At 36.9% G+C, this 19,962-nt stretch overlaps 2 protein-coding genes across 3 annotated transcripts in view; both read left to right on the top strand.

Annotated features, from left to right (window-relative positions):
• Window positions 1-9,394: 9,394 nt before the first annotated feature.
• Window positions 9,395-10,171, top strand: LOC114455892 (serine/threonine-protein kinase pim-1-like). Its single transcript, XM_028437190.1, has one exon. It carries the CDS (start codon window positions 9,395-9,397, stop codon window positions 10,169-10,171), a length of 777 nt encoding a protein of 258 aa, XP_028292991.1.
• Window positions 10,172-16,916: 6,745 nt separating this feature from the next.
• The window catches only part of pacrg (PARK2 co-regulated), a 202,344-nt gene continuing 199,298 nt past the window's right edge, over window positions 16,917-19,962 (top strand). For both annotated transcript variants that reach the window (XM_028437158.1, XM_028437157.1), the window contains exon 1: window positions 16,917-17,105. In XM_028437158.1, coding sequence (XP_028292959.1) covers window positions 17,025-17,105 — 81 coding nt within the window. In that variant the 5' untranslated portion in view covers window positions 16,917-17,024. The remainder of the gene's footprint in view (window positions 17,106-19,962) is intronic.

The raw sequence follows: 19,962 nt of genomic DNA, 5'->3' as shown, positions 1-19,962 counted from the left end.
GAAAACGGTGAGTGAACCATATGTGAGGATTGAGAATCTAAGCATCCTTTGCTTATGATTGTCTTTCACATAAAGCATAATTAAAGACTTGAAGGAAAAGCTTGACATGAAGGACCAAACAAACTAACAGCAGCCTCTTTGTGCCTGGGGGGTTTGGGGGGGGGGCTTCAATATGTTTCTGCCTATCAATTAGAAATACAGTATCTGTTCATCACACACTAGAATAAACTGAAAAGGCTGATCGCTGTAATGACTGAGAGCTCGTAGGTCACCCTCAAACCAAACCACCCTCACCCACAACTATTTAACACAGCTAAACATTTTTATTCTCTTTTATTTTATATATTTATTTGTCTTGTCTTTATCTTTATTATTATTATAGTTATTAATGTTAGTATTTATACTTTCATTCTGTCTTCATTTATTTATTTATTTATTTATTATGTTATTATAATAGTTTTATAAACACAATTAAATTAAAGCAAAATTACTTTTAAATTTAATATAAATTTAAAATAATTTATTTCATCAAAACTAGAAATGGGAGTGGTCTAAAACGGACAGAAAAAGTGGTAAAAATCATTTAAAATGTCAATATTTGAACGATTAGTAGGAACAATTGGTTTGAACTGGCAAATAATCCCCATCGTGACAAAAAAAAAAAGTGTTAAAGTTCACCAAATTTAAATTTGGACTATTTTATTTTGTTTCTCATAAATATAACAATATTTGCACTCATATTTACAGTAATAAAGCGCTTTATTAATGAAGTAATTTTTCATGCTCAAAGTTAAAGCTGATATATGGAGTTTCTGAGAAATCTGTTGATGTATGTTTCTTTTGAAATCTGAAAAAATACCTCTTTTACTATGATCTACTGCTGGTGGTCATTCATACACATTAATGTATATAAGTCCCGCCTTCGTCCTATAGACCCCCATACAAATGGAAACGAGCGCCAACTGCGCCCAGCCAATAGGCTTCTACTTCCTGTTTTTGAGACTGTCAATCAAAGTGAATGAGGAACTGTGCACGGAAACAAGGCCGCGTGTCACAACAGCAAACAGGTAAATATGTCTATGCTCTTACCTGACCCATAGACATATATCAATGTGACCTTGTTATGTTCCACGATGCGTGTGCAGAAAAGTAGAGGCGTGGCTTCTGATAGATTGCAGAGGAAGTGAAGCTATTGAGGGCGGGACATCGAGACGTCCACTCAGAAACTCCCCATTGCAGCTTTAAGCAAAACCATTCTAGCGCACCCCCATCTTCCCCTCGCGCCCCCTCTGTCATGACATCTAGAAACATGCGGCAGCAGAAAGTTGTTTAGGGTCACCATACGTCTGGATTTACCCCAACACGTCCTCTTTTTACGTCTTGTCTGTTCAGTCCAGTCGGATTTTATAAATAGATGAAAATGTCTGGGTTCTCCAGGGACCTTGAACGCATCTTGTGGAACACATTAATTAAAAAAAACGTAACTCTGCTAATATTTGCTTTATTGGAGAAATTCCAGCAGTTTCTGAAAGCTAAGGAGTTGCTTTATACATGTAATGATGGTAACTTTACTCACACATGATTTGTTTTGATGAAATGGTCAGACATGCGGCAGACAGAAGAGAAATGCTGAAAGGATTTAATTTAAGTGTCAGCAGAAAAATTCCTCCTGGATGATAAAACCTTTTATGGAGGCTCAGAGAAACTTCAGTCATTTATTCAAGTCTATATTATATTATTATAATGATTATTTAATGTTCTGTTAGCCTTGAGTCAGTTTTTTTTCTTATGCTTCTTATTGTTTTGAATAATGAGAGATTTTAAGAAGGTTTATATGAGATTTTTCAAGTACATACTGTTCTAATGCCTAATAAATGTGATTGACCACTGATTTCAGATTGATTTAAAGTCTTTGTTATTAAGAGAGAAATTCATTTCTAAACCTTATGGACAATAGCAACTTATTTATCTACTATATTGTGTTTTGCCTTAACGATGTAGATTCAAGAAAACCTCGAGTACTTTTTGAGTATGCCGATGTCGACCCAAGTGTCCAAAATATGTTCAACCTAGAGTTGGTTCACTTCTAAAAAAGTACAGAAAGGACTAAAAATGTGTCCCAAGAGGCTTTTGTGTTGTGTCCACTGTGAAGCAATAAGAACTTTCACATGAACCTGCAGCTGATTCCTCTGCCCTTTCCCATCACCGTCGCCACGGTAACTGTGCTATAGTTACCCTCGTACCTTTTAAGAGCTGTAAAAGAAAAAGCAGATGATTCACCTGAAACAGCTCTGCAATCACCTCTATTCATGGACTAATAACCTGCTTTGGGTTGGAGACCTTTTGCTTATGTGTGGGTGGCCGCTGTGCACAGCTGAAGTGGAAAGTCGCAACATCGCAATCAGCTGGAAATTACTGTGCGTTTTGATGAAAGCTGGGTTTATTTTTTCCTTGTGGCCCTCTTGAACATCTGTACTTGTTTCAACCTCATATTGGCTATTTTCCTTAAAGCTGCTGGAGACGATACGTTTTTAGGCCGAGCTACCGGACTTCTTGTTGTGTGCACTAGTTAAAATCACTACTCCACTGTTATACGAGAACGGATTGGTAGCTATAATCTACGGATGTGTACGCATTGACGCTCAGAGCCGGATTTTTGATTTGGGCGCCCGAAAAGAAAAAAACGACAAAAGTCGTTTTCTCATTTATTTACGAGTCAAATATTACGATGGTTGGTGATACCTTTTATGGTAATTTATAAATTTATCGGAACATAGTTGTGATATATCGTTTCAAAGGCAATTCAACGTAGATTACGAATTTACGTCACACAATTTTATTTGTTTTACTCTGAATTCTCGAGAAAGGGGAACGTGCTATTCAGCGCCGAGACGTTCATCAGAACTTGTTTATCAGCTAAAGATGTAGTGTAGGCCTCATAGGTCAATGAATCAAAGGTCATTCGCTTTGTTTTGATCTCCACTGTAAACACTGATATTCCCTCCCACTGATATATCACCTCACTCCACCAGAGATTTGATTTTGGTCACATTCTGATCTTTTCGTGTAAACCCAAAATAAACATCCACCATTATTTTAACGTGATTTTGAGTGAAAACAACGAAAATGTGTTGGGAAGTCACTTTGGCTCTTTGTGGGCAAATACAAAAAAAACACAAGAGTTGGGGAATAATATTGTTTCTTCGATAACCAAATAACATCTTTTCACAGATATTATGGGCTGATTTTGATCATAAAATGTGATATTGATTGGCATCGGTAACGATATGTGATAGATATATCATATATTGCTGGCAATTTCAACTTTTTACATCTTTTTTGAGTTATTTATCTGTGAGGCCTTTACTGTCCTAATCTAATAATAAAAAAAAAAATGAGTCCTCTCCAGTAGCTTTAGGTTGTGACACTTTTTTGTGATGTGACATGTTGGAACATGCTTCACTTTCCTCAGCACATTGTGGATTTTTATTCTCACTTTGTTTTGGCACCAAAACACCTTCACAAGTGCGAGAAGAGAAACAAACAGACATGAGCCCCCCTCACATCAAACTTCCTTTCACTCGCTCTGTGGCTGTCGTCAGAAGCAGTCCTTTTATCACGGTGGTCTCTTCCTGTCCTTTTCAGTCGCTCCGTGGCCCACGTGGCCAGGAATGACTCCAATAACACAAAATGACACAATACTACAAAAATGACTCTAGAAACAGACAGAATGACACAATAATGACTCTAAAAACACACAAAATAACATAAAAATATTAAAGATAACAAAAACACACAAAATGACTCCATTAACACTACAAAATGGCACAAAAATTAAAGAAATTTGCTTTAAACACACACAAAATGAAAAATAAAATAAAAATAAAAAATGACCCCAGAAACAGACAAAATGACACAGAATGACAAAAATATGACTCCAAAAATCAAACAAAATAACATAAAAATATTAAAGATGATAACAAAAATAATAGAAATGACTCCAAACACACAGAAATGATTACAAAATCCACACATTTACTCTAAAACACACAAAATGACAAAAATTACGACACGAACCAACAAAAATGACCCCAAAACACACAATAAACAGAAACAAACTCTCCCTGTACTTTTATCATTCTTCTCCTTCCCACGGTGGCACCGTCCCTTCCCTTCACCTCACCTCCAGTGGCTCCTTGTCATCCCACCTCTCCGACACCTCTCCCATCACACACAGCAGTTAAGTGCATCTGCACAGCCTTTCACATATGCTGTCATTTATTTTTCAAAAGCGTTTTTAAAGCAGGTCTGAAAAGAACATTCACTGAGAGGCCACACACGTCATTTCATTACACACACACACAAAAACACACACACACGCTTTTGGTGTCAGTTTCTTTTCATAAATTAGACATTTTTTCAGTCTCTACTCAGAATGTCATTTTAAGCTTTTAGGTTGACTTCCCCTGTATGTGTTTGTTTTATTCATTTATTTCTTTATTTTAAAAAAGGCTGAAGAGCTTTTTCTAATAACATGGTTTTAAATGATTAGAAAAAAGAAAACTTGAGAAAGTCATGTATGAGTGTAAGCTTAAAAAAGTAACAAACTTAAACCTCAAAGCAGATATGCACAACATGCAGTTGAATTTTGCATGAAAAATGAATGAAATTACCCCAAAAAGACACACAAAAAAATGCACAAAAGAACAACAAAAATACACACATGATGACAAAAAACACATATGATTACTACAAATACACACAAAAATAACAGAAAAATAAACAAAACCAGAACAAAATTACTTTAATACACAAAACTACAAACCTTTTTTAACGGACCAAAAAAAGTACTCAAAACAAACCCCAAAATGACTCATTACATACAAAACAACACCAAAAATACACAAAATAACTCCAAAAACACACAAAACAAACCCAGAATACACTAAATCACTCGCAACATATACAAAGTGACAACAAAAATTCACAAAATGACGTCAAAAAAGTACACAAAAGGAGATAAAAGTATACAAAATTACACAAAACAACACTAAAAACAAACTTTTTCTGATATTATGTCTCTTAAATTAGATAATGACCTTTTTTGTTGTCCGTCCCTGCCTTAAAGTTTTTTATATAAATATGAATCAGTGTTCAGTGACGGATCATTAGGTTTGTGAAATAAAGCTGTTTGACTTTAGTACAGTAGATCAAAGATGTGCTACAGCAAATATTACAGCAGTTATTCTTCTATAGAATAATGTTAATGGCTGAAAGATCCATTTCCAGTGAGTAAAGTACACATTTTAGCCTCTGACCCTTTTATAGAAATATTAATAATCTGAACTGGTCCTGGTAACCCTCAGTCACTTTAATACTCAAATAATATTTAAAGTTAAATTCCATCTGTTTCCAAGGCCTAATCTGAATACAAAGTGTGGAAGGTACAACAGAGAAATGTGACTTTTCTATTCACGAGGAGAAAATAAGAAAAGCTCTTTCACAGCTGCCATCTGCCTGTTTGATGGCGTTCCTGAGATCTTCTTCACGTTAGAGAATCTAAAGTGAAATATGGGGGCATTGTGAATGCTTGTCTTTCTCTGTTTGGATTTTTCATCTACATGAGCCGCGTGAATGAGAGAAAGACTGTTTATTTAGTTTCTTCTCCTGAAATCTAAGTAAATAGCATTGGTTGTGCATTCCACAGTCTGTCGCTGCAGGGCTGTTCTGTTTGTGTCCTTGATGAAAACACATCTTAATTGTTTTGAATAAAAATGTGTAAACAGATGCTGACAATAATCCTATGCACGGTACACTTTGACTAACAGTGAGTGTGGATGAGTCAGGGGGAAAAAAATGTAATTTACTCATCAACAGTTTTAGTTTCACACGTCACACATACACCAGTAAGAATAGCTTCTGACGACAGACCAGACATGAACAACTGGCAGCCCCCAGGGGCCACATGTGGCCAAGAATCACTCCAATAACAGAAAGTGACACAAAAATGACTCCAAACACACACAAAATGATAGAAAAATACAAAAAATGTCTCTGAAAAGACACAAAATAACGTATAAATCCAAAAAAATAACAAAAACGAACAAAACTGATGCAAAACACACACAAATAACTAAAACTGACAAAAATGACTCCAAATACACAAAACGGCACAAAATAATTACAAATTATGCAAATGTGCTCATAAAAACTAACAAAATGACACAAAAATACTAAACATGATCACAATAATGTCTCCAAAATAAAGAGATTTATCACAAAAACGCACAAACATGACTTTATAAACCCAAAACAATGACAAAATGCTCTTCAAAAACACAAAAAAACTACACAGAACATTTTTTTTTACTCCAAACACACACAAAATAATACAAAAATACAAAAGATAATACCGAATAAAAATGACTCCAAAACCTTCCAAAGTTTCACAAAAATATGAAAAAAATTCAGCAAAAACAAACAAAAATTACTCCAAACACACACAAAACGACACAAATTTACCCAAAAAACAAACAAAATAACACACAAAAAAGTACACAAAATACAAAGTATGATAGCAAAAACTCACAATGACTACAAAACGCACAAAATATAAAGAATTATCACAAAAACACACAAAAATGAATTCATAAACCCAAAACAAAAACAAATGGATTTTTTTTTTTCATTCATTCATTTTCAGACCCACTAATTCCTGTTCAGGGTCGCGGGGGTCTGCCAGTGCCAATCTCAGGCGCTCATTGGGCGCTGGGCGGGTACACCCTGGACCGGGCGCCAGTCCATCTCAGAAAAACAAATGGACTTGAAAAACACAAAAAAACTACACATAAATACAAAAAATACTCCAAAATATTACAAAAAGGACTCAGAAAAGACACAAAATAATATAAAAATACAAAATTTGACCAAAATAGACAAAAATGACTCCAAAACCATACAAAGTTTCACAAAAATACAAAAAATGATAAAAGAAAAAAAAAAAAAAATCGGACAAAAACAACTTCAAACACACACAAAACGACACAAAATGATTACAAAATATGGAAATTTACTCAAAAAACGACAAATGACAAAAAAAAAATACAAAATATGATAGCAAAAACACACAATATTCACTACAAAATACACAAAATATAAAGAATTATCACAGATTGCTGACAAAAATATACAAAAATGACTCCAGAAATACACAAAATGACAACAAAACCCTTGTTGTTTCCTGTATTAATGCTCAGATTGGTCATTTTTCAAAATGCTGACATCAATATTGTTCCCCTCAGATCAAACAATCACATGTTCCTGGCCTCGCTGTGATAAAAGTTGATCAATCTGGTGTTGACCAACACGTTGTGGATCAATTCAACCTGTTTAATTGTCATTCTTTTCATTTTCTTTTAATAATCTCCTTCTGAAACCTTTGAAAATGATATTTCTACCATGTCTCTATGAATTCTGATGGCAGTTTAATATGATCCAAGACATTTAGGGTAAAATAGTGGTGTCATTCCATTTTTGTCTTCTATAGTCAGCATAATTCAAGGTGAATGCTTTGAAGATGGCCACAGAGAGCGAGAGAGAGAGCAGGTATTAACTCAGCTTCTTCTTTCTATCTTCACCAGTTTCACCTGAACAAACGCTGAAATATCACAGAAACAGGACAGTGGTGTGTTTTTACACTCTTGTTTGGTGTATTTGTTTGGCATTTTGTCCTATTTTGTTGGCATTATGAAGTCATTCTGTATATTTGTTATTATTGGGGTATTATTAAGGGCTGCTGTGACAAAATATCAATGCCTACTAATCTTGAACATAATATATTACTGTAAAATATGGAGTTTGGAGGGAATCCATTGAACGTTATCTGACTCACAGTCACAGAATAACCCCCCCCCCCGCCAACACGGGGGCTTTCAGCAGCCTTTGAAACACCTTCTCTCCTGAGAATGGAGCTTTACTGTCACCCACAGGTCAATGTCACATGAACTTGAATGTGTGAACTGTGACACCAGTAATCCCACAGCACCTCCAGTAAGCTGGGCTCCTCCTCCTCATCCGCTCCATGTGAACATAAAGGGGGGGGGGGGGGGGACCTGAGCATGAGAGGATTATGCTTTGCCATAACTTGGGCTTTTCTTGTTTTATATATAAAAGCACATTTTCCCCACATTTTTAGAGGGTTAATCTATGAGAACAATGTGATGTTTTTAAGACCCTAATGACAGGGTGACAACTTTTGATGGAACAATTATAAATTGAATTATGCACAAAATGCACAAAATGTCAACAGAAGTACTCAAAATAAGAACAGAAACACAAAAAATATGACAAAAATGCACAAAATGACAAAAAAGGCACACTAACCAATCTATTAAACACACAAAATGACTATAGAAACACATAAAACAATAATGACATATGACTCCAAACACACACAGAATTTCCAATAAAATTGGACAAAATGCCCAAAGAAATACAGCTACAACAATGTAAAAAAGGACCACAAAAACACACAAATCTCATGTTTCTATGATATGATAATTCAACATTTGGTCAAATTTTTAATGAAATCAGTGAAAATTACTTGTAAAACACAAAAAAAGCCAGACAAGACAACCTATTAGAGAGAGATAGTACCTACTTCTTGTCAAACTTTTGACAGGTGTGATGTCACACCCTTTGTCCCGCCCCTAACCGGAAGTCCCGCTTCCCTAAACAGAAGTCCCGCCTTATAGCACCCGCCCATTTAGTTTGAAAGGTTTAACAAAAAAAAACTAAAACCAGTTATTCACATCGAATTAAATTCAATAGGATGATTCTACAAAGGATTGCACACATACACACACCTACACTCACAGCCTTCACAACCATAAAATGCTTACGTTAATGTGCAGCTAGTGTGTGTGTGTGTGTGTGTGTGTGTGTGACGAGTTTAAAGTTCATTTTTGAGGCCAGACAAGGTCACAATACCATGACAGCTGCTGCAAGCTTATAGGTGCGTTCAGACATCGTATGTTTAAAACACTCTTCTCTGCATTTTTTTTAGGCCAGACACGGTCATATTACTAATAAATAATCAGTCAGGACGTGATCTCGTTTCCAGACATGCCAATCATATCTTCAGACCCATCAGGGTTTAGTTGTAGTCGGATCATCGTAAAGCCAAAGACTCGGACCTGACCATCTATACCTTCTTTTTCTTCATCTTCCACCGGTTCACACTCAAATGTATCTTTAACACACTCAAATGACTCTTTCCTTGGGAGTGCAGGAATATTCTTGTCATCACCCTGATGCCATAAAAACAACATTCTACCGCAATTCAACTGTTCTGAGCAGCAGGAAGGAGTTTACAAGCAAGTACCATGAAGAGGAAATGCTCGGTAAAGGTGGATTTTCACAGGTTTATGCTGGAGATTGTTGGTCCAATTTTACACCTGTGACCATAAAACACATCCCCAAGAAGGAAGGGCAGTTTGTGCGAGTGAACTGTCATGGTAATGTTTACAATGAGATCTTGGAGGTGGTCCTCATGGAGCAGGCGGCCGGTCATCTCTGCGACGGCAGCTTTGAAAACCCTGCCGTGATTGGCCTCATGGACATCTTTGACCTGGAGTCTGAGGTGATAATCGTCATGGAACGACTGACGGACACAGTGGATGGGTACGATTACTATACTAAAGTAAAACGTATACCAGAGGGCCTGGCCAAGGTCATCTTCAAACAGATAGTCAATATCACATTGCGAATGCGCAAAAATGGCGTCTTCCACCGGGACTTGAAGTTGAATAACATCCTGGTAAAAAGCAGCAAAGGAACTCCTGAGATCAGAGTCATCGATTTTGGTTGTGGGGATTTCGTACAACACGAGCCCTTCAAGAAGTTCTATGGAACTCCAGCATATGCACCACCAGAATTTTTTCATGGGGAAACTTACAAGGCCGAGCCTACGACGGTATGGCAAATTGGAGCCATGATGTATATTATCTGTGCCAGGGCCAGTTTCGATACATTGGCGTACGTGAAAAAAGGCAAAAAAGTGCTGAAAAATGTATCAAAGGAATGCAATGACTTCTTGAGCAAGTGTCTGGCCTTGGACCCAAAGCACCGTGCAACCTTAGAGGATCTACTTCTACATCCCTGGCTGAAGTGAACCGGCCCCCACGAACCCCAAAGTTGTTTACAACATGGCGGACACCGCGGGTGCTTTGTAGACTCATCAGTCTGTTGTTTGTAGTGATGCACCGAGAAAACAAGCCGACTGGAACAGTGAACAAGCAAACACTGCACTCTGGATATAAAGCAGTGGATTGAGCAGTTGTTGTTCCAATCTGCTCCCCCCTCCCCGACAAAACCAGCATCCAGCGGCAGCCGGGAGTGTGCATGCATTCAGCTTTCAATGAAGGTGGGTTAAAGTTGTTAGAGACTTCTAATGCCATAATCAATGTTATTAAACTTTTAAATGCTTTTCATCCTTATGTATCATTTTAAACTTGTTGGAAATAACAAGATCCCACCCCGCTCCAGTACTTTAGAGGGCGATGATCCGCGACACAGTATTTTTGTGCCAATCTGGTTTGTCTGAATGCTTTAAAGAAATTTTAAAAGACCTGGCTAATCATGTAGTGAGACCATCTCACTACATGATTAGCCAGGTCTTTTAAAGTCATGTAGTGGCTAATCATGTAGTGAGACCATCTGATATTTTTGTCAACCAAATACTCACAAGTGGTTCTTTTAGCTCACATAAATTGGTGGTTGTGGGAAAAGGACTCAGCTTTTGCTTTTTTGCAGTATCAGTCGCATCTTCTTCTTCTTCTTCTTCGTTATTTTTGATGTTTCTAGGGTTAGCTAGTTTTAATACACCCCAGTCATTTGACTGGGGTGTATTAATACAGACATTAAAGCAGACATTTGCGGGGTTTCACAAACATTCTTCTGATAAAGACAGAGTTCACCCGTCTCATAATTGAAAAAATACCCCCAGCTCCCACGTCCACCATAACTTTCAAGAGACCACTCTTGGTGCAAAGGAAATGGAGGAGATGTCTGAATTCTTTTCAAAAACACCAAAGACTTTTCATGGTGACCGGCAATACGTTTTGATTCTTGTAGAATTGTAACAACAGTTTCACTAATGATACCTGTAGACATGGTGAAGCCTGTGTGTGTGTGCGTGTGTGTGTGTGACGAGCCTAAAGTTCAGAGTCCGTATGTTGAAAGCACTCTTCTCTGCATTTTTTGAGGTCAGACAAGGTCATATTACTATTGAGCAGCTGTCTCATAGTAATATCACACACACACCAACACGTGTAATTTGGCGGGATGGATGAAATCTTTTTTTTTTTTTCATTATGGGCGGGTGCTATAAGGCGGGACTTCCGGTTAGGGGCGGGACAAAGGGTGTGATGTCACACCTGTCAAAAGTTTGAGGAGAAGTAGGTACTATCTCTCTCTCCTATTAAACTCACAAAATTATTAATTAAAAACACACAAAACACAAACATGCACACAAGGCCAACACAATTGGATGAAATGTCAAACAAAATACTCCAAACATCTACAAAAACACACAAAACACCAACAAAAATACAAAAAATTACAAAAAATGCACAAATCTCATGTTTCTATATAGTTCAGCATTTGGTCAAGTGAAAATGAAAACACAAAAAAGACAAATGAAACAATCCATTAAGCACACAAAATAACTATAAACACACACACAAACACACACGCACGCACGCACAAATCTTTGTTCTTTCCTGTATGAATTCTAAATATTGGGGAAAAAAAGAAGAACGAAGAAAGAAATACATTTGGTTTTATTAAGTGAGCTGGGTATTTTATTTTGAAAAACTGCCACTCACTCCTGTACTTGACCTATGCTGAGAACACAGTCAGTGCAGCAACATGTGACAAACAACTATGAGAATAACACACTGTGGAAAACAACACGTTTTAACATTAAAATGAATGAGAATAAACTCTTTTATTTTCTACCATTTATTACAGACCTTTGTTACTTTATTCTCATTTCCCCTGGCCAGGAAGTTTAGCTGTAACATAACTTTGTGTTACAACATAACTTTATTAAACTTTGTGGCTGTAATGTTTAATAACAGACAGTGATACATCTCATGCTGCAGCTTTCTGTCTAATTTAATGATCATGAAACATTTATAACAGTAGAAAAATAACACTGGCTTTAATCCTGGTTGGGTTTCTGCACAGCAGCATTTATCGCTGTCATATACATTCTAGTGTGTGTGTGTGTGTGTGTGTGTGTGTGTGTGTCAACTAAATGAACTGTGCAGAGCATAATATTTAGCACTGTAATATAGGCTACATACATATAGTGAAAGCCTATTTGTATTTTATTATTTATTATTATTATTACTCTCCTTAGTTACAAACGTTGCTCACTGAGGACACCTGCTGGTCAATTTTTACAGGGTGTGTGTTTTTTTTTATTAAAGATAGTCATTTTTAAAAGCCGTTTGTGCTGTCACTCCTGTAGATTCTATGCAGTTACCATGACTACCTGTCAACATTGAGCTGTTCTGCAAAGTTGCATGTATGTGTTACTTGTATCTGTGTGTAACGTGTGTGTGCGTAACTTGCGTGTGTGTAACTTGTACCTGTGTGTAACGTGTGTGTGTGCGTGACGTGTGTAACTTGTGTGTAACCTGTGTGTATGTGCAACTTGTACCTGTGTGTAACATGTGTGCTTGTGTGTGTAACGTGTGTGTAACTTGTGTGTAGCTTGTGTGTAACTTGTGTGTGTGTGTAATTTGTGTGTGAAGTGTGTAACGTGTGTGTGTGTGTGTAATTTGTGAGTATGTGTAACTTGTAGCTGTGAGTAACGTGTGCTTGTGTGTGTAATTTGTGTGTATGTGTAACTTGTGTGTGTGTATGGCCCCTATAATGAATGTCTTTAGTGGTGTCTGTGTAACGTGTGCATGTGTGTGTGCGTGTGTGTCTATGTCTGTGTTACGTGTGTGTGTGTGTGTCTGTCTGTGTAACGTGTGTGTGTGTGTCTCTATGTCTGTGTAACGTGTGTGTGTGTGTCTCTATGTCTGTGTAATGTGTGTGTGTGTGTGTCTATGTCTGTGTTACGTGTGTGTGTGTTTGTCTATGTCTGTGTAACGCGTGTGTGTGTGTGTCTCTATGTCTGTGTAACGTGTGTGTGTGTGTCTCTATGTCTGTGTAATGTGTGTGTGTGTGTGTCTATGTCTGTGTTACGTGTGTGTGTGTGTGTGTCTATGTCTGTGTAACACGTGTGTGTGTGTGTGCGTGTGGTCCCTATAATGATTGTCTTTAGTGGGCCTGTGTGTGTGTGTTTTCATAGTAATTGGTTCATAGCAGCTAACTGTGCTAAAGTCTGTGTCTCTACCTTTTTTTTCTTTCTTCTCCCCAACATCAAGCAACACATGATGACAATGAAAATCACACAAAGTCACATAAAGCAGTGAAAAATGAGATTCTCTGTAAATCTTGTCACTGTTAAGCCTTTGAAATACTTAGAGGGATTTAATGGGCGGAAAAACGCTGCGAGAACTATTATATATGATGATTGATGGAACCAGAGCAAATCAATACAAACACAACAAACAACAATAAAAGAAAAAGACATTTGTTGCATTAGGACACACGTGTCAAACTCATGGCCCGGGGACCAAATCTGGCCCTTTGAGTTTAAGAGACAGAAAATGACGCTACAGAGTTGATGCTGAAGTTCTCACCAGTTCACACTCAACCAGAGCATGTGTGGAATTTTAAGTGAACTATTGAGAGTGTTGAGATGTAGAGAGAAAACGATCAAAAAAACTTGGCGAGCGGTGAGACTCGGCATGTCCATAATGAGGAGGAAGTTGCGTGTGTGGAGAATGACGGGGGGAGAGACTTGGAGGAACACAAAAATACAGTAAGAAATCCATTCAACTATGACATGGATAGTAAAATAATAATAATGTTTCCATCAAAAGTCTGGTCTCAGTGTTATTTTTGTAGTTTTATAGAAGGAAACTAATGTTGAGGTGTCACTATAGCAAAAAATAAATAAATTGCTTCAAAGTCACTTTTTTCAGAAAAGAAAAATGTTTTTCTCAGCTTTTTGTCACAAACTGGTGATTTGTGTGAAATTGGCCTCTATTCAACTGCTGATTACAGTAGAACGAAACAAGCTAGAAACAAAATTATTTTTGCTGATGAAAGTAGAGTCTATAATCTTAGTACAAAATATTCTGTGGGTCTTTAAAAATCAGTCAAAATGCTCTAAAAGGGCTAGCACTGAATGAGTTAAAGTCTAGGCCTATATATGAAACACATAGAGCTAGAAACAACTAGAATGTAACCTATAGCTTTATGACATGACAGGATGCACAATTTCTTATTGTTTTATCTCTTTTTTTAGTGCGTTGTTTTTTTTTAAACTACTGCTAACATGGTGACCAACAAAAGTGTAACACTATTTTATATGAGCAAACCAGTCACGAGATAACATGACCACCAGTCAAATTCTTGACAGCGGCGCTCCGGTTAGCTCTGCTATTATTTTTAGCTGCTAGCTAGCAGCATTTCTACATACACACAAGTTACACACGTTACACACAGGTACAAGTTACACATACACACAAGTTACACACACACACACACACACACACACACACACAGGTACACGTTACAAATACACACACACACACACACACACACACACACACACACACACACACACACACACACACACACACACACACACACACACACACACACACACGTTACACACGTAACACGTCACACACCATTCTCCTTTTGTTCTATACAGTATATATAGTATATATACTGTATTATATAGACTGTATACTGTATAACTGCGTTCATCCTATACTTTGTTTTTTGTTGTTTTGTGTTTTTACTTGTATTGTTTGACTTGCAATAAAAAAAAAAAATGTAAAAAAGGAGAAGACTACTTCATTCTTTTGTTATGATCTACTCGGGTAAAAAAAACCCAACATTTCTGCAAATCCCAATCCAAGCAGCGGATGGAGTGAGTTCCAGAGGTGAGTTAGTGCTGCCCTGGTTCTGGTTCAACCATCATTTCTCAGTCTGACTGTATTCATGCTGACGCTCCACTTTGCTCACTTTGCTTCCAGAGAACTCTCCTCTTCCTCTTTTTAATCCTCCGAAGGCTTCCAGAGAGAAGGAGCGTCCAGCGTTGAATGCTGACAGGGACATAACTCGCCTTCCCTGCATAGCCTGTTTACAGTCTGCCACAAACCCCCCCTTTCTCAATGGAGCCATAAAAAACAAATGGGGGCTTTTAAAGATATTGCCTGTGCACTGAAGATTAATAACAGTTGCACAAGTTCACCTTAGAAAGTCTCCAGAGGGAAGAAGGATACAGGAAGATTAAAAGTCCCAGATCCCTAAATTGGAATGATTCAGTAGCTGGAACTCTAATAGTGGGCGGATTAGAGAACAATTGTGCAAATTGTGATACAAGCACCAAATTTGCCATGGTGATGTATACTAAACAAATTTGCTCGATTGGCCACTTGAAAATCCAATGGGGCGGCCATTTTTCAAGATGGCCGCCCCAATGGCCAGCAAAAACAGTTTTTCTCTTAGAATCAACAAGAGCTGCAACTAAACTATCCATTATTTTGTCCCTTAGGTAACTTGTCGTGATTATTTTTCTGTTTTGAAGCACATATTTTGAACTGCTTTTGTGTGTATTACAGAGGAATTCAAACAATGACATAAAACATGTATATGTAGTGGAGTTGTTATATTTTTTAACACATAAAATATCATTGAAATCACAATGAAATCATGAAAAAAATTAGATATCACAAATGTAAAGTGTAAGTTGTCTTGAACAAAGTAGTAAACAAAGGTTCAGGAAGAACATTGCCTACAGCTGGAGGAGCTTCTGCAGGTGGAGCACATGGAGCACATGGAGCACATGGAGCACATGGAGCAGGTGGAGCACATGGAGCAGGTGGAGCACATGGAGCAGGTGGAGCACATGGAGCAGATGGAGCACATGGAGCAGGTGGAGCACATGGAGCAGATGGAGCACATGGAGCAGGTGCTGCAACGGGCGCTCGAGCTTCAGCAGGAGAAAAACGAGCAACCGAATGTGTTGGAGGAGAACGTCTGCCTCCTAACAGGGAGGAGCATCTTCTCCAGGTATTCTGTGAGAACCTGAAACATTCCCAGGAGGAGCTCTGCCTCTCCCTGGAGGAGAGTTGGCAGTGTCTGGACAAGCAATTTTTGTAAAAGTTACATTTCTTCATATTGTTAAAAGTTGCTACAAGAATAACGCGCATCACTGTTTTGTAGTTGGTTCCGCTGTCGTGATTGCGCGATGTTACAGTATTTTATAAATACCTTAACAGCAATAACTATAAATATTTCAGGACCTTAATGTCCAATTATAGGAGATTACAGTGGATGGATGGATGGATGGATGGATGGATGATGGATGGACACTGATTCAATTTCTTTTAAATACATTTAGTCATTTATTTTATTTTATTTTATTTTTTAAATAAAAAATATTCAAACCTTTTTGTGAAACAATTGCAATGAGGTTATAATACATGTTGTATGATATATAACTTTTCAGACTGAAACTTCTTCTGCTATAATTATACTTAAAAATAAAACTAAAAGTTGACACTTTTTATGACTTTTATATTAATTAACCTTTTGCCTGTGAATTATAAGAATAACACTGACACATATTAAAATTCACTAAAATAACAAAACACATAAATAACTTGTGCAAACACTCTTTGGTTGAGAATTTATGATTATTTTTCCTTCGCGCGCTGACTGGGGGTTTCCATGGTAACGACGCCGATGCGTCTCCGTGGCAACCAGAGCACAGCTGCGCTAACAAACCGGAAGAAAGGAAGGAAGACAACCAGCGCGACGAGCTCATTTAAAGTCTAAAAAAAACAAGTTTTCTGCTCTTTTTAAAGCGTAAAGTCTCGGTTCTTATGGAAAACCCAAAGAAGACAAAGAACTGTGAGCGTAAAGCGGAAGGATTCACAGTGAAAGCTAATATGAGCAAAAGTGTGGTGAGTTCATCCGTGTCGGTAACGTGAGGATGATTGAATAATTAGGCTTTTCATGGCCTGGGTTTAAGAAAAAACACACCGTGATATTTACATTTAGAGGATAACAAACATGTTTCTCTGTCATTTAGACGTCTTTTGGAGACATTTGGTGTGTGTTTTTGCGGTTGTTTAGTGTGTTTTTCTGGTTACTTCTGTATGTTTGGAGCACGTGTGTCAAACTCAAGGCCCGGGGGCCACTTCCGGTCCTTTAGGACAGTGTTTCTCTAACTTTTATGGGACCCACTTTCTTTTATTTCTGAATCCCCCCCATTTGTCCAACTATAACATTTTGCCTAGAATTCTGTGAAAAAAACAACTATAGATCATAATTGTAGAATGAATGAGTGATAATACATATGAAATAATCTCATCTTGTAAATAAATGGAATGAAAACATTATTTATAGATTTATTTCTATAGTTTTTATTTTTAGTCTTTTTTTATTTCCCAAAAACAAGTAATAAATTGTAGGTAAAGAAAATGAGCCTTAGTCTTGGTTGTTATTGTGGAAAAGCCTTAAAGTTAGATTAAATGTTCTTTGATCTTTATTGGCTTTATCGGTTGGTCAGTTAAAGCACGGGTTTTCAACCTTTGGTTCAAGACCCCCTTTGGGGTCGTGAGACATGGTGAGGGCGTTGCCAGATGCTTTCAAGACACTAAGAATATTTTTTGAACAAGTTGAGGCCATTTTTGTGTATTTTTACCCTTTTTCTACAACTACACTAAACTTGCCATATTTTAACCTATATTTTTAAACATTACTCCCATTTCTGCCACATTTTCATCACATTTCAATGCCTTTTCTGCACATTTTTCAACTTTCAAGGCATTTTCAGCACTTATTATAAAACCTCTTCACCACCTTTTCCGCCTAATGTCATGTATGTTGACCTAATATTGTCACTTTTAACCTCTTCACCATATTTCATGCTTATTTTTGCAAATGTTACCACATTCACAATTTGCCATGCCCATTATTTGCCAGTTTAAAGTGATTGTTTCTTTTTTTTTTTTAATTACATTTCTGCCAATATTTACACTTTGAACCTTTTTTTAAAAAAAATATTATATCACTTTTTTTTTTCTACTTCTTTTTTGGCCTCCCTTTTATCCAATTTTTGTGTTCTTTTAAATCCCATTTCATCACCTTTTCTACCATTTTTGGTAAATTTGAACCCATTTTATTTCTGATTAAAACAAGAATTTACATATTTCTTTTATTTTGCATGTTTTTGTTGTTTGGTGTTTTTTTTTAGTTGTACTTTAGGATTAATTTTTTAATAATGATCGTAGTATTTCTGTCTATTTTTTCTCATTTTGTTTGTTGTTATCAGTATGTTTTTTGAGTTATTTTGCATGTTTTTGTCGTTGCTTAATGTGTTTTTGGAGTTTCCACCATTTTCGGTCACTTTAACCCATTTTATTTCTGATTAAAACAAGGATATACAACTTTAGGATGACTATACACTATGGTGCAAATATTATTAAACTTCCTGGATAACAGTGGACATTATTCAGATTTTGAACTATTTTTCTATTATCCTGAATTTTCTTCTTTATCTGAATCAAAACCTGTTTTATATTCATGAGCATAAGTTAGTTTGCGGTGCAACATCAAATAGTCACAGTCGACAACGAATGAATGAATTTGCGTTTCCATTTTCTCATCATTAGAATAAACTGTGATGTTTCTGTCTTGTTACAGACGCTGCACTTCCTAAAATTTGTGCTCGATGATATGTAGACAATGAAATATCTTCCCGTTCTGATGACATCATGAAAGAATGCGTGAGTTTGCCTTGAAATGCAAAACGAGGAAGTCGCAGCAATCATCGGCTTCCTCTAGCTTTTTCTGAAGGTCATAAATAAAAATGTGCCGTCACTATTTCTTTCACGAGGCGCGCTCCAGCAAAACCCTTTAATATTCACCGTCTCCTCCAAGGATCTGCTGTGTCTGGAGTGTGAATGATACGTTCACACACACACACACACACACACACACACACACACACACAGCGGCAGCGACTAAATCCCGAACAGAAACCCACTACATTTATTATTATTTTTTTAATGCGCTCACTCGTGTCTTACGCCATCTGTTTTCTTTGCTTCCCTTGTGGTCATCTACAGATCACTCCACAGAGACGAGCTTTGCTGCGAGCTGTGATTTGTTGTTAACGACAAGGCCATTTTAAGCTCTGAAAAGATGTTTGGACCTGAAGCATTGGCTTATTATACTTTAAAGTATTAGTGGACAAAGAAATGGAATCAATAGCTCTGACCTTAGCACAATTCCCCTTCCTTACATCCTCACTGCTTCCTCACTGTTTTCATACACTTGACTTTACATTTGTCACCAAAAAGCTGGTATTTTATAAAAGGTCTGCTTCAGTCTCTCAATATTAAAAATTCACTATTGTTGTTGACTATGAGATGGATAGTTATACATTTCTGATTTTAAAACGTAAAACAATACACAGACGGACAACTTTTATCACAGCAGGGCCACAAAAATGTGATTGTATGTGATCCAAGGGTCATAATATCAACTTTGATGTCAGCATTAGAATAATGACCAATCTGAGCATTAATACAGGAAACATCAAAGGGTTTTGTATTAAGTTTTTGGATGTTTTTTTTGTAGTATTGTAGTATTTTTGTAAATTTCCTCATTTTGTGTGTTTTTTGTCATTTTTTTGTGTGGTTTTTGTAATTGTTTAATGCATTTTTGGATTCATTTTGTGTTTTTTGTCATTGTTTAGTGTGTTTTTTGAGTCATTGTGTGTGTTTTTGTCATTGTTTAGTGTGTTTTTGGCGT

This window comes from Gouania willdenowi, chromosome 22, assembly GCF_900634775.1.
Source record: "Gouania willdenowi chromosome 22, fGouWil2.1, whole genome shotgun sequence".
Classification (NCBI taxonomy): domain Eukaryota; kingdom Metazoa; phylum Chordata; class Actinopteri; order Blenniiformes; family Gobiesocidae; genus Gouania; species Gouania willdenowi.
The sequence above is the reverse complement of the archived record's forward strand: the minus strand, read 5'-3'. Positions and strand labels throughout refer to the sequence as shown.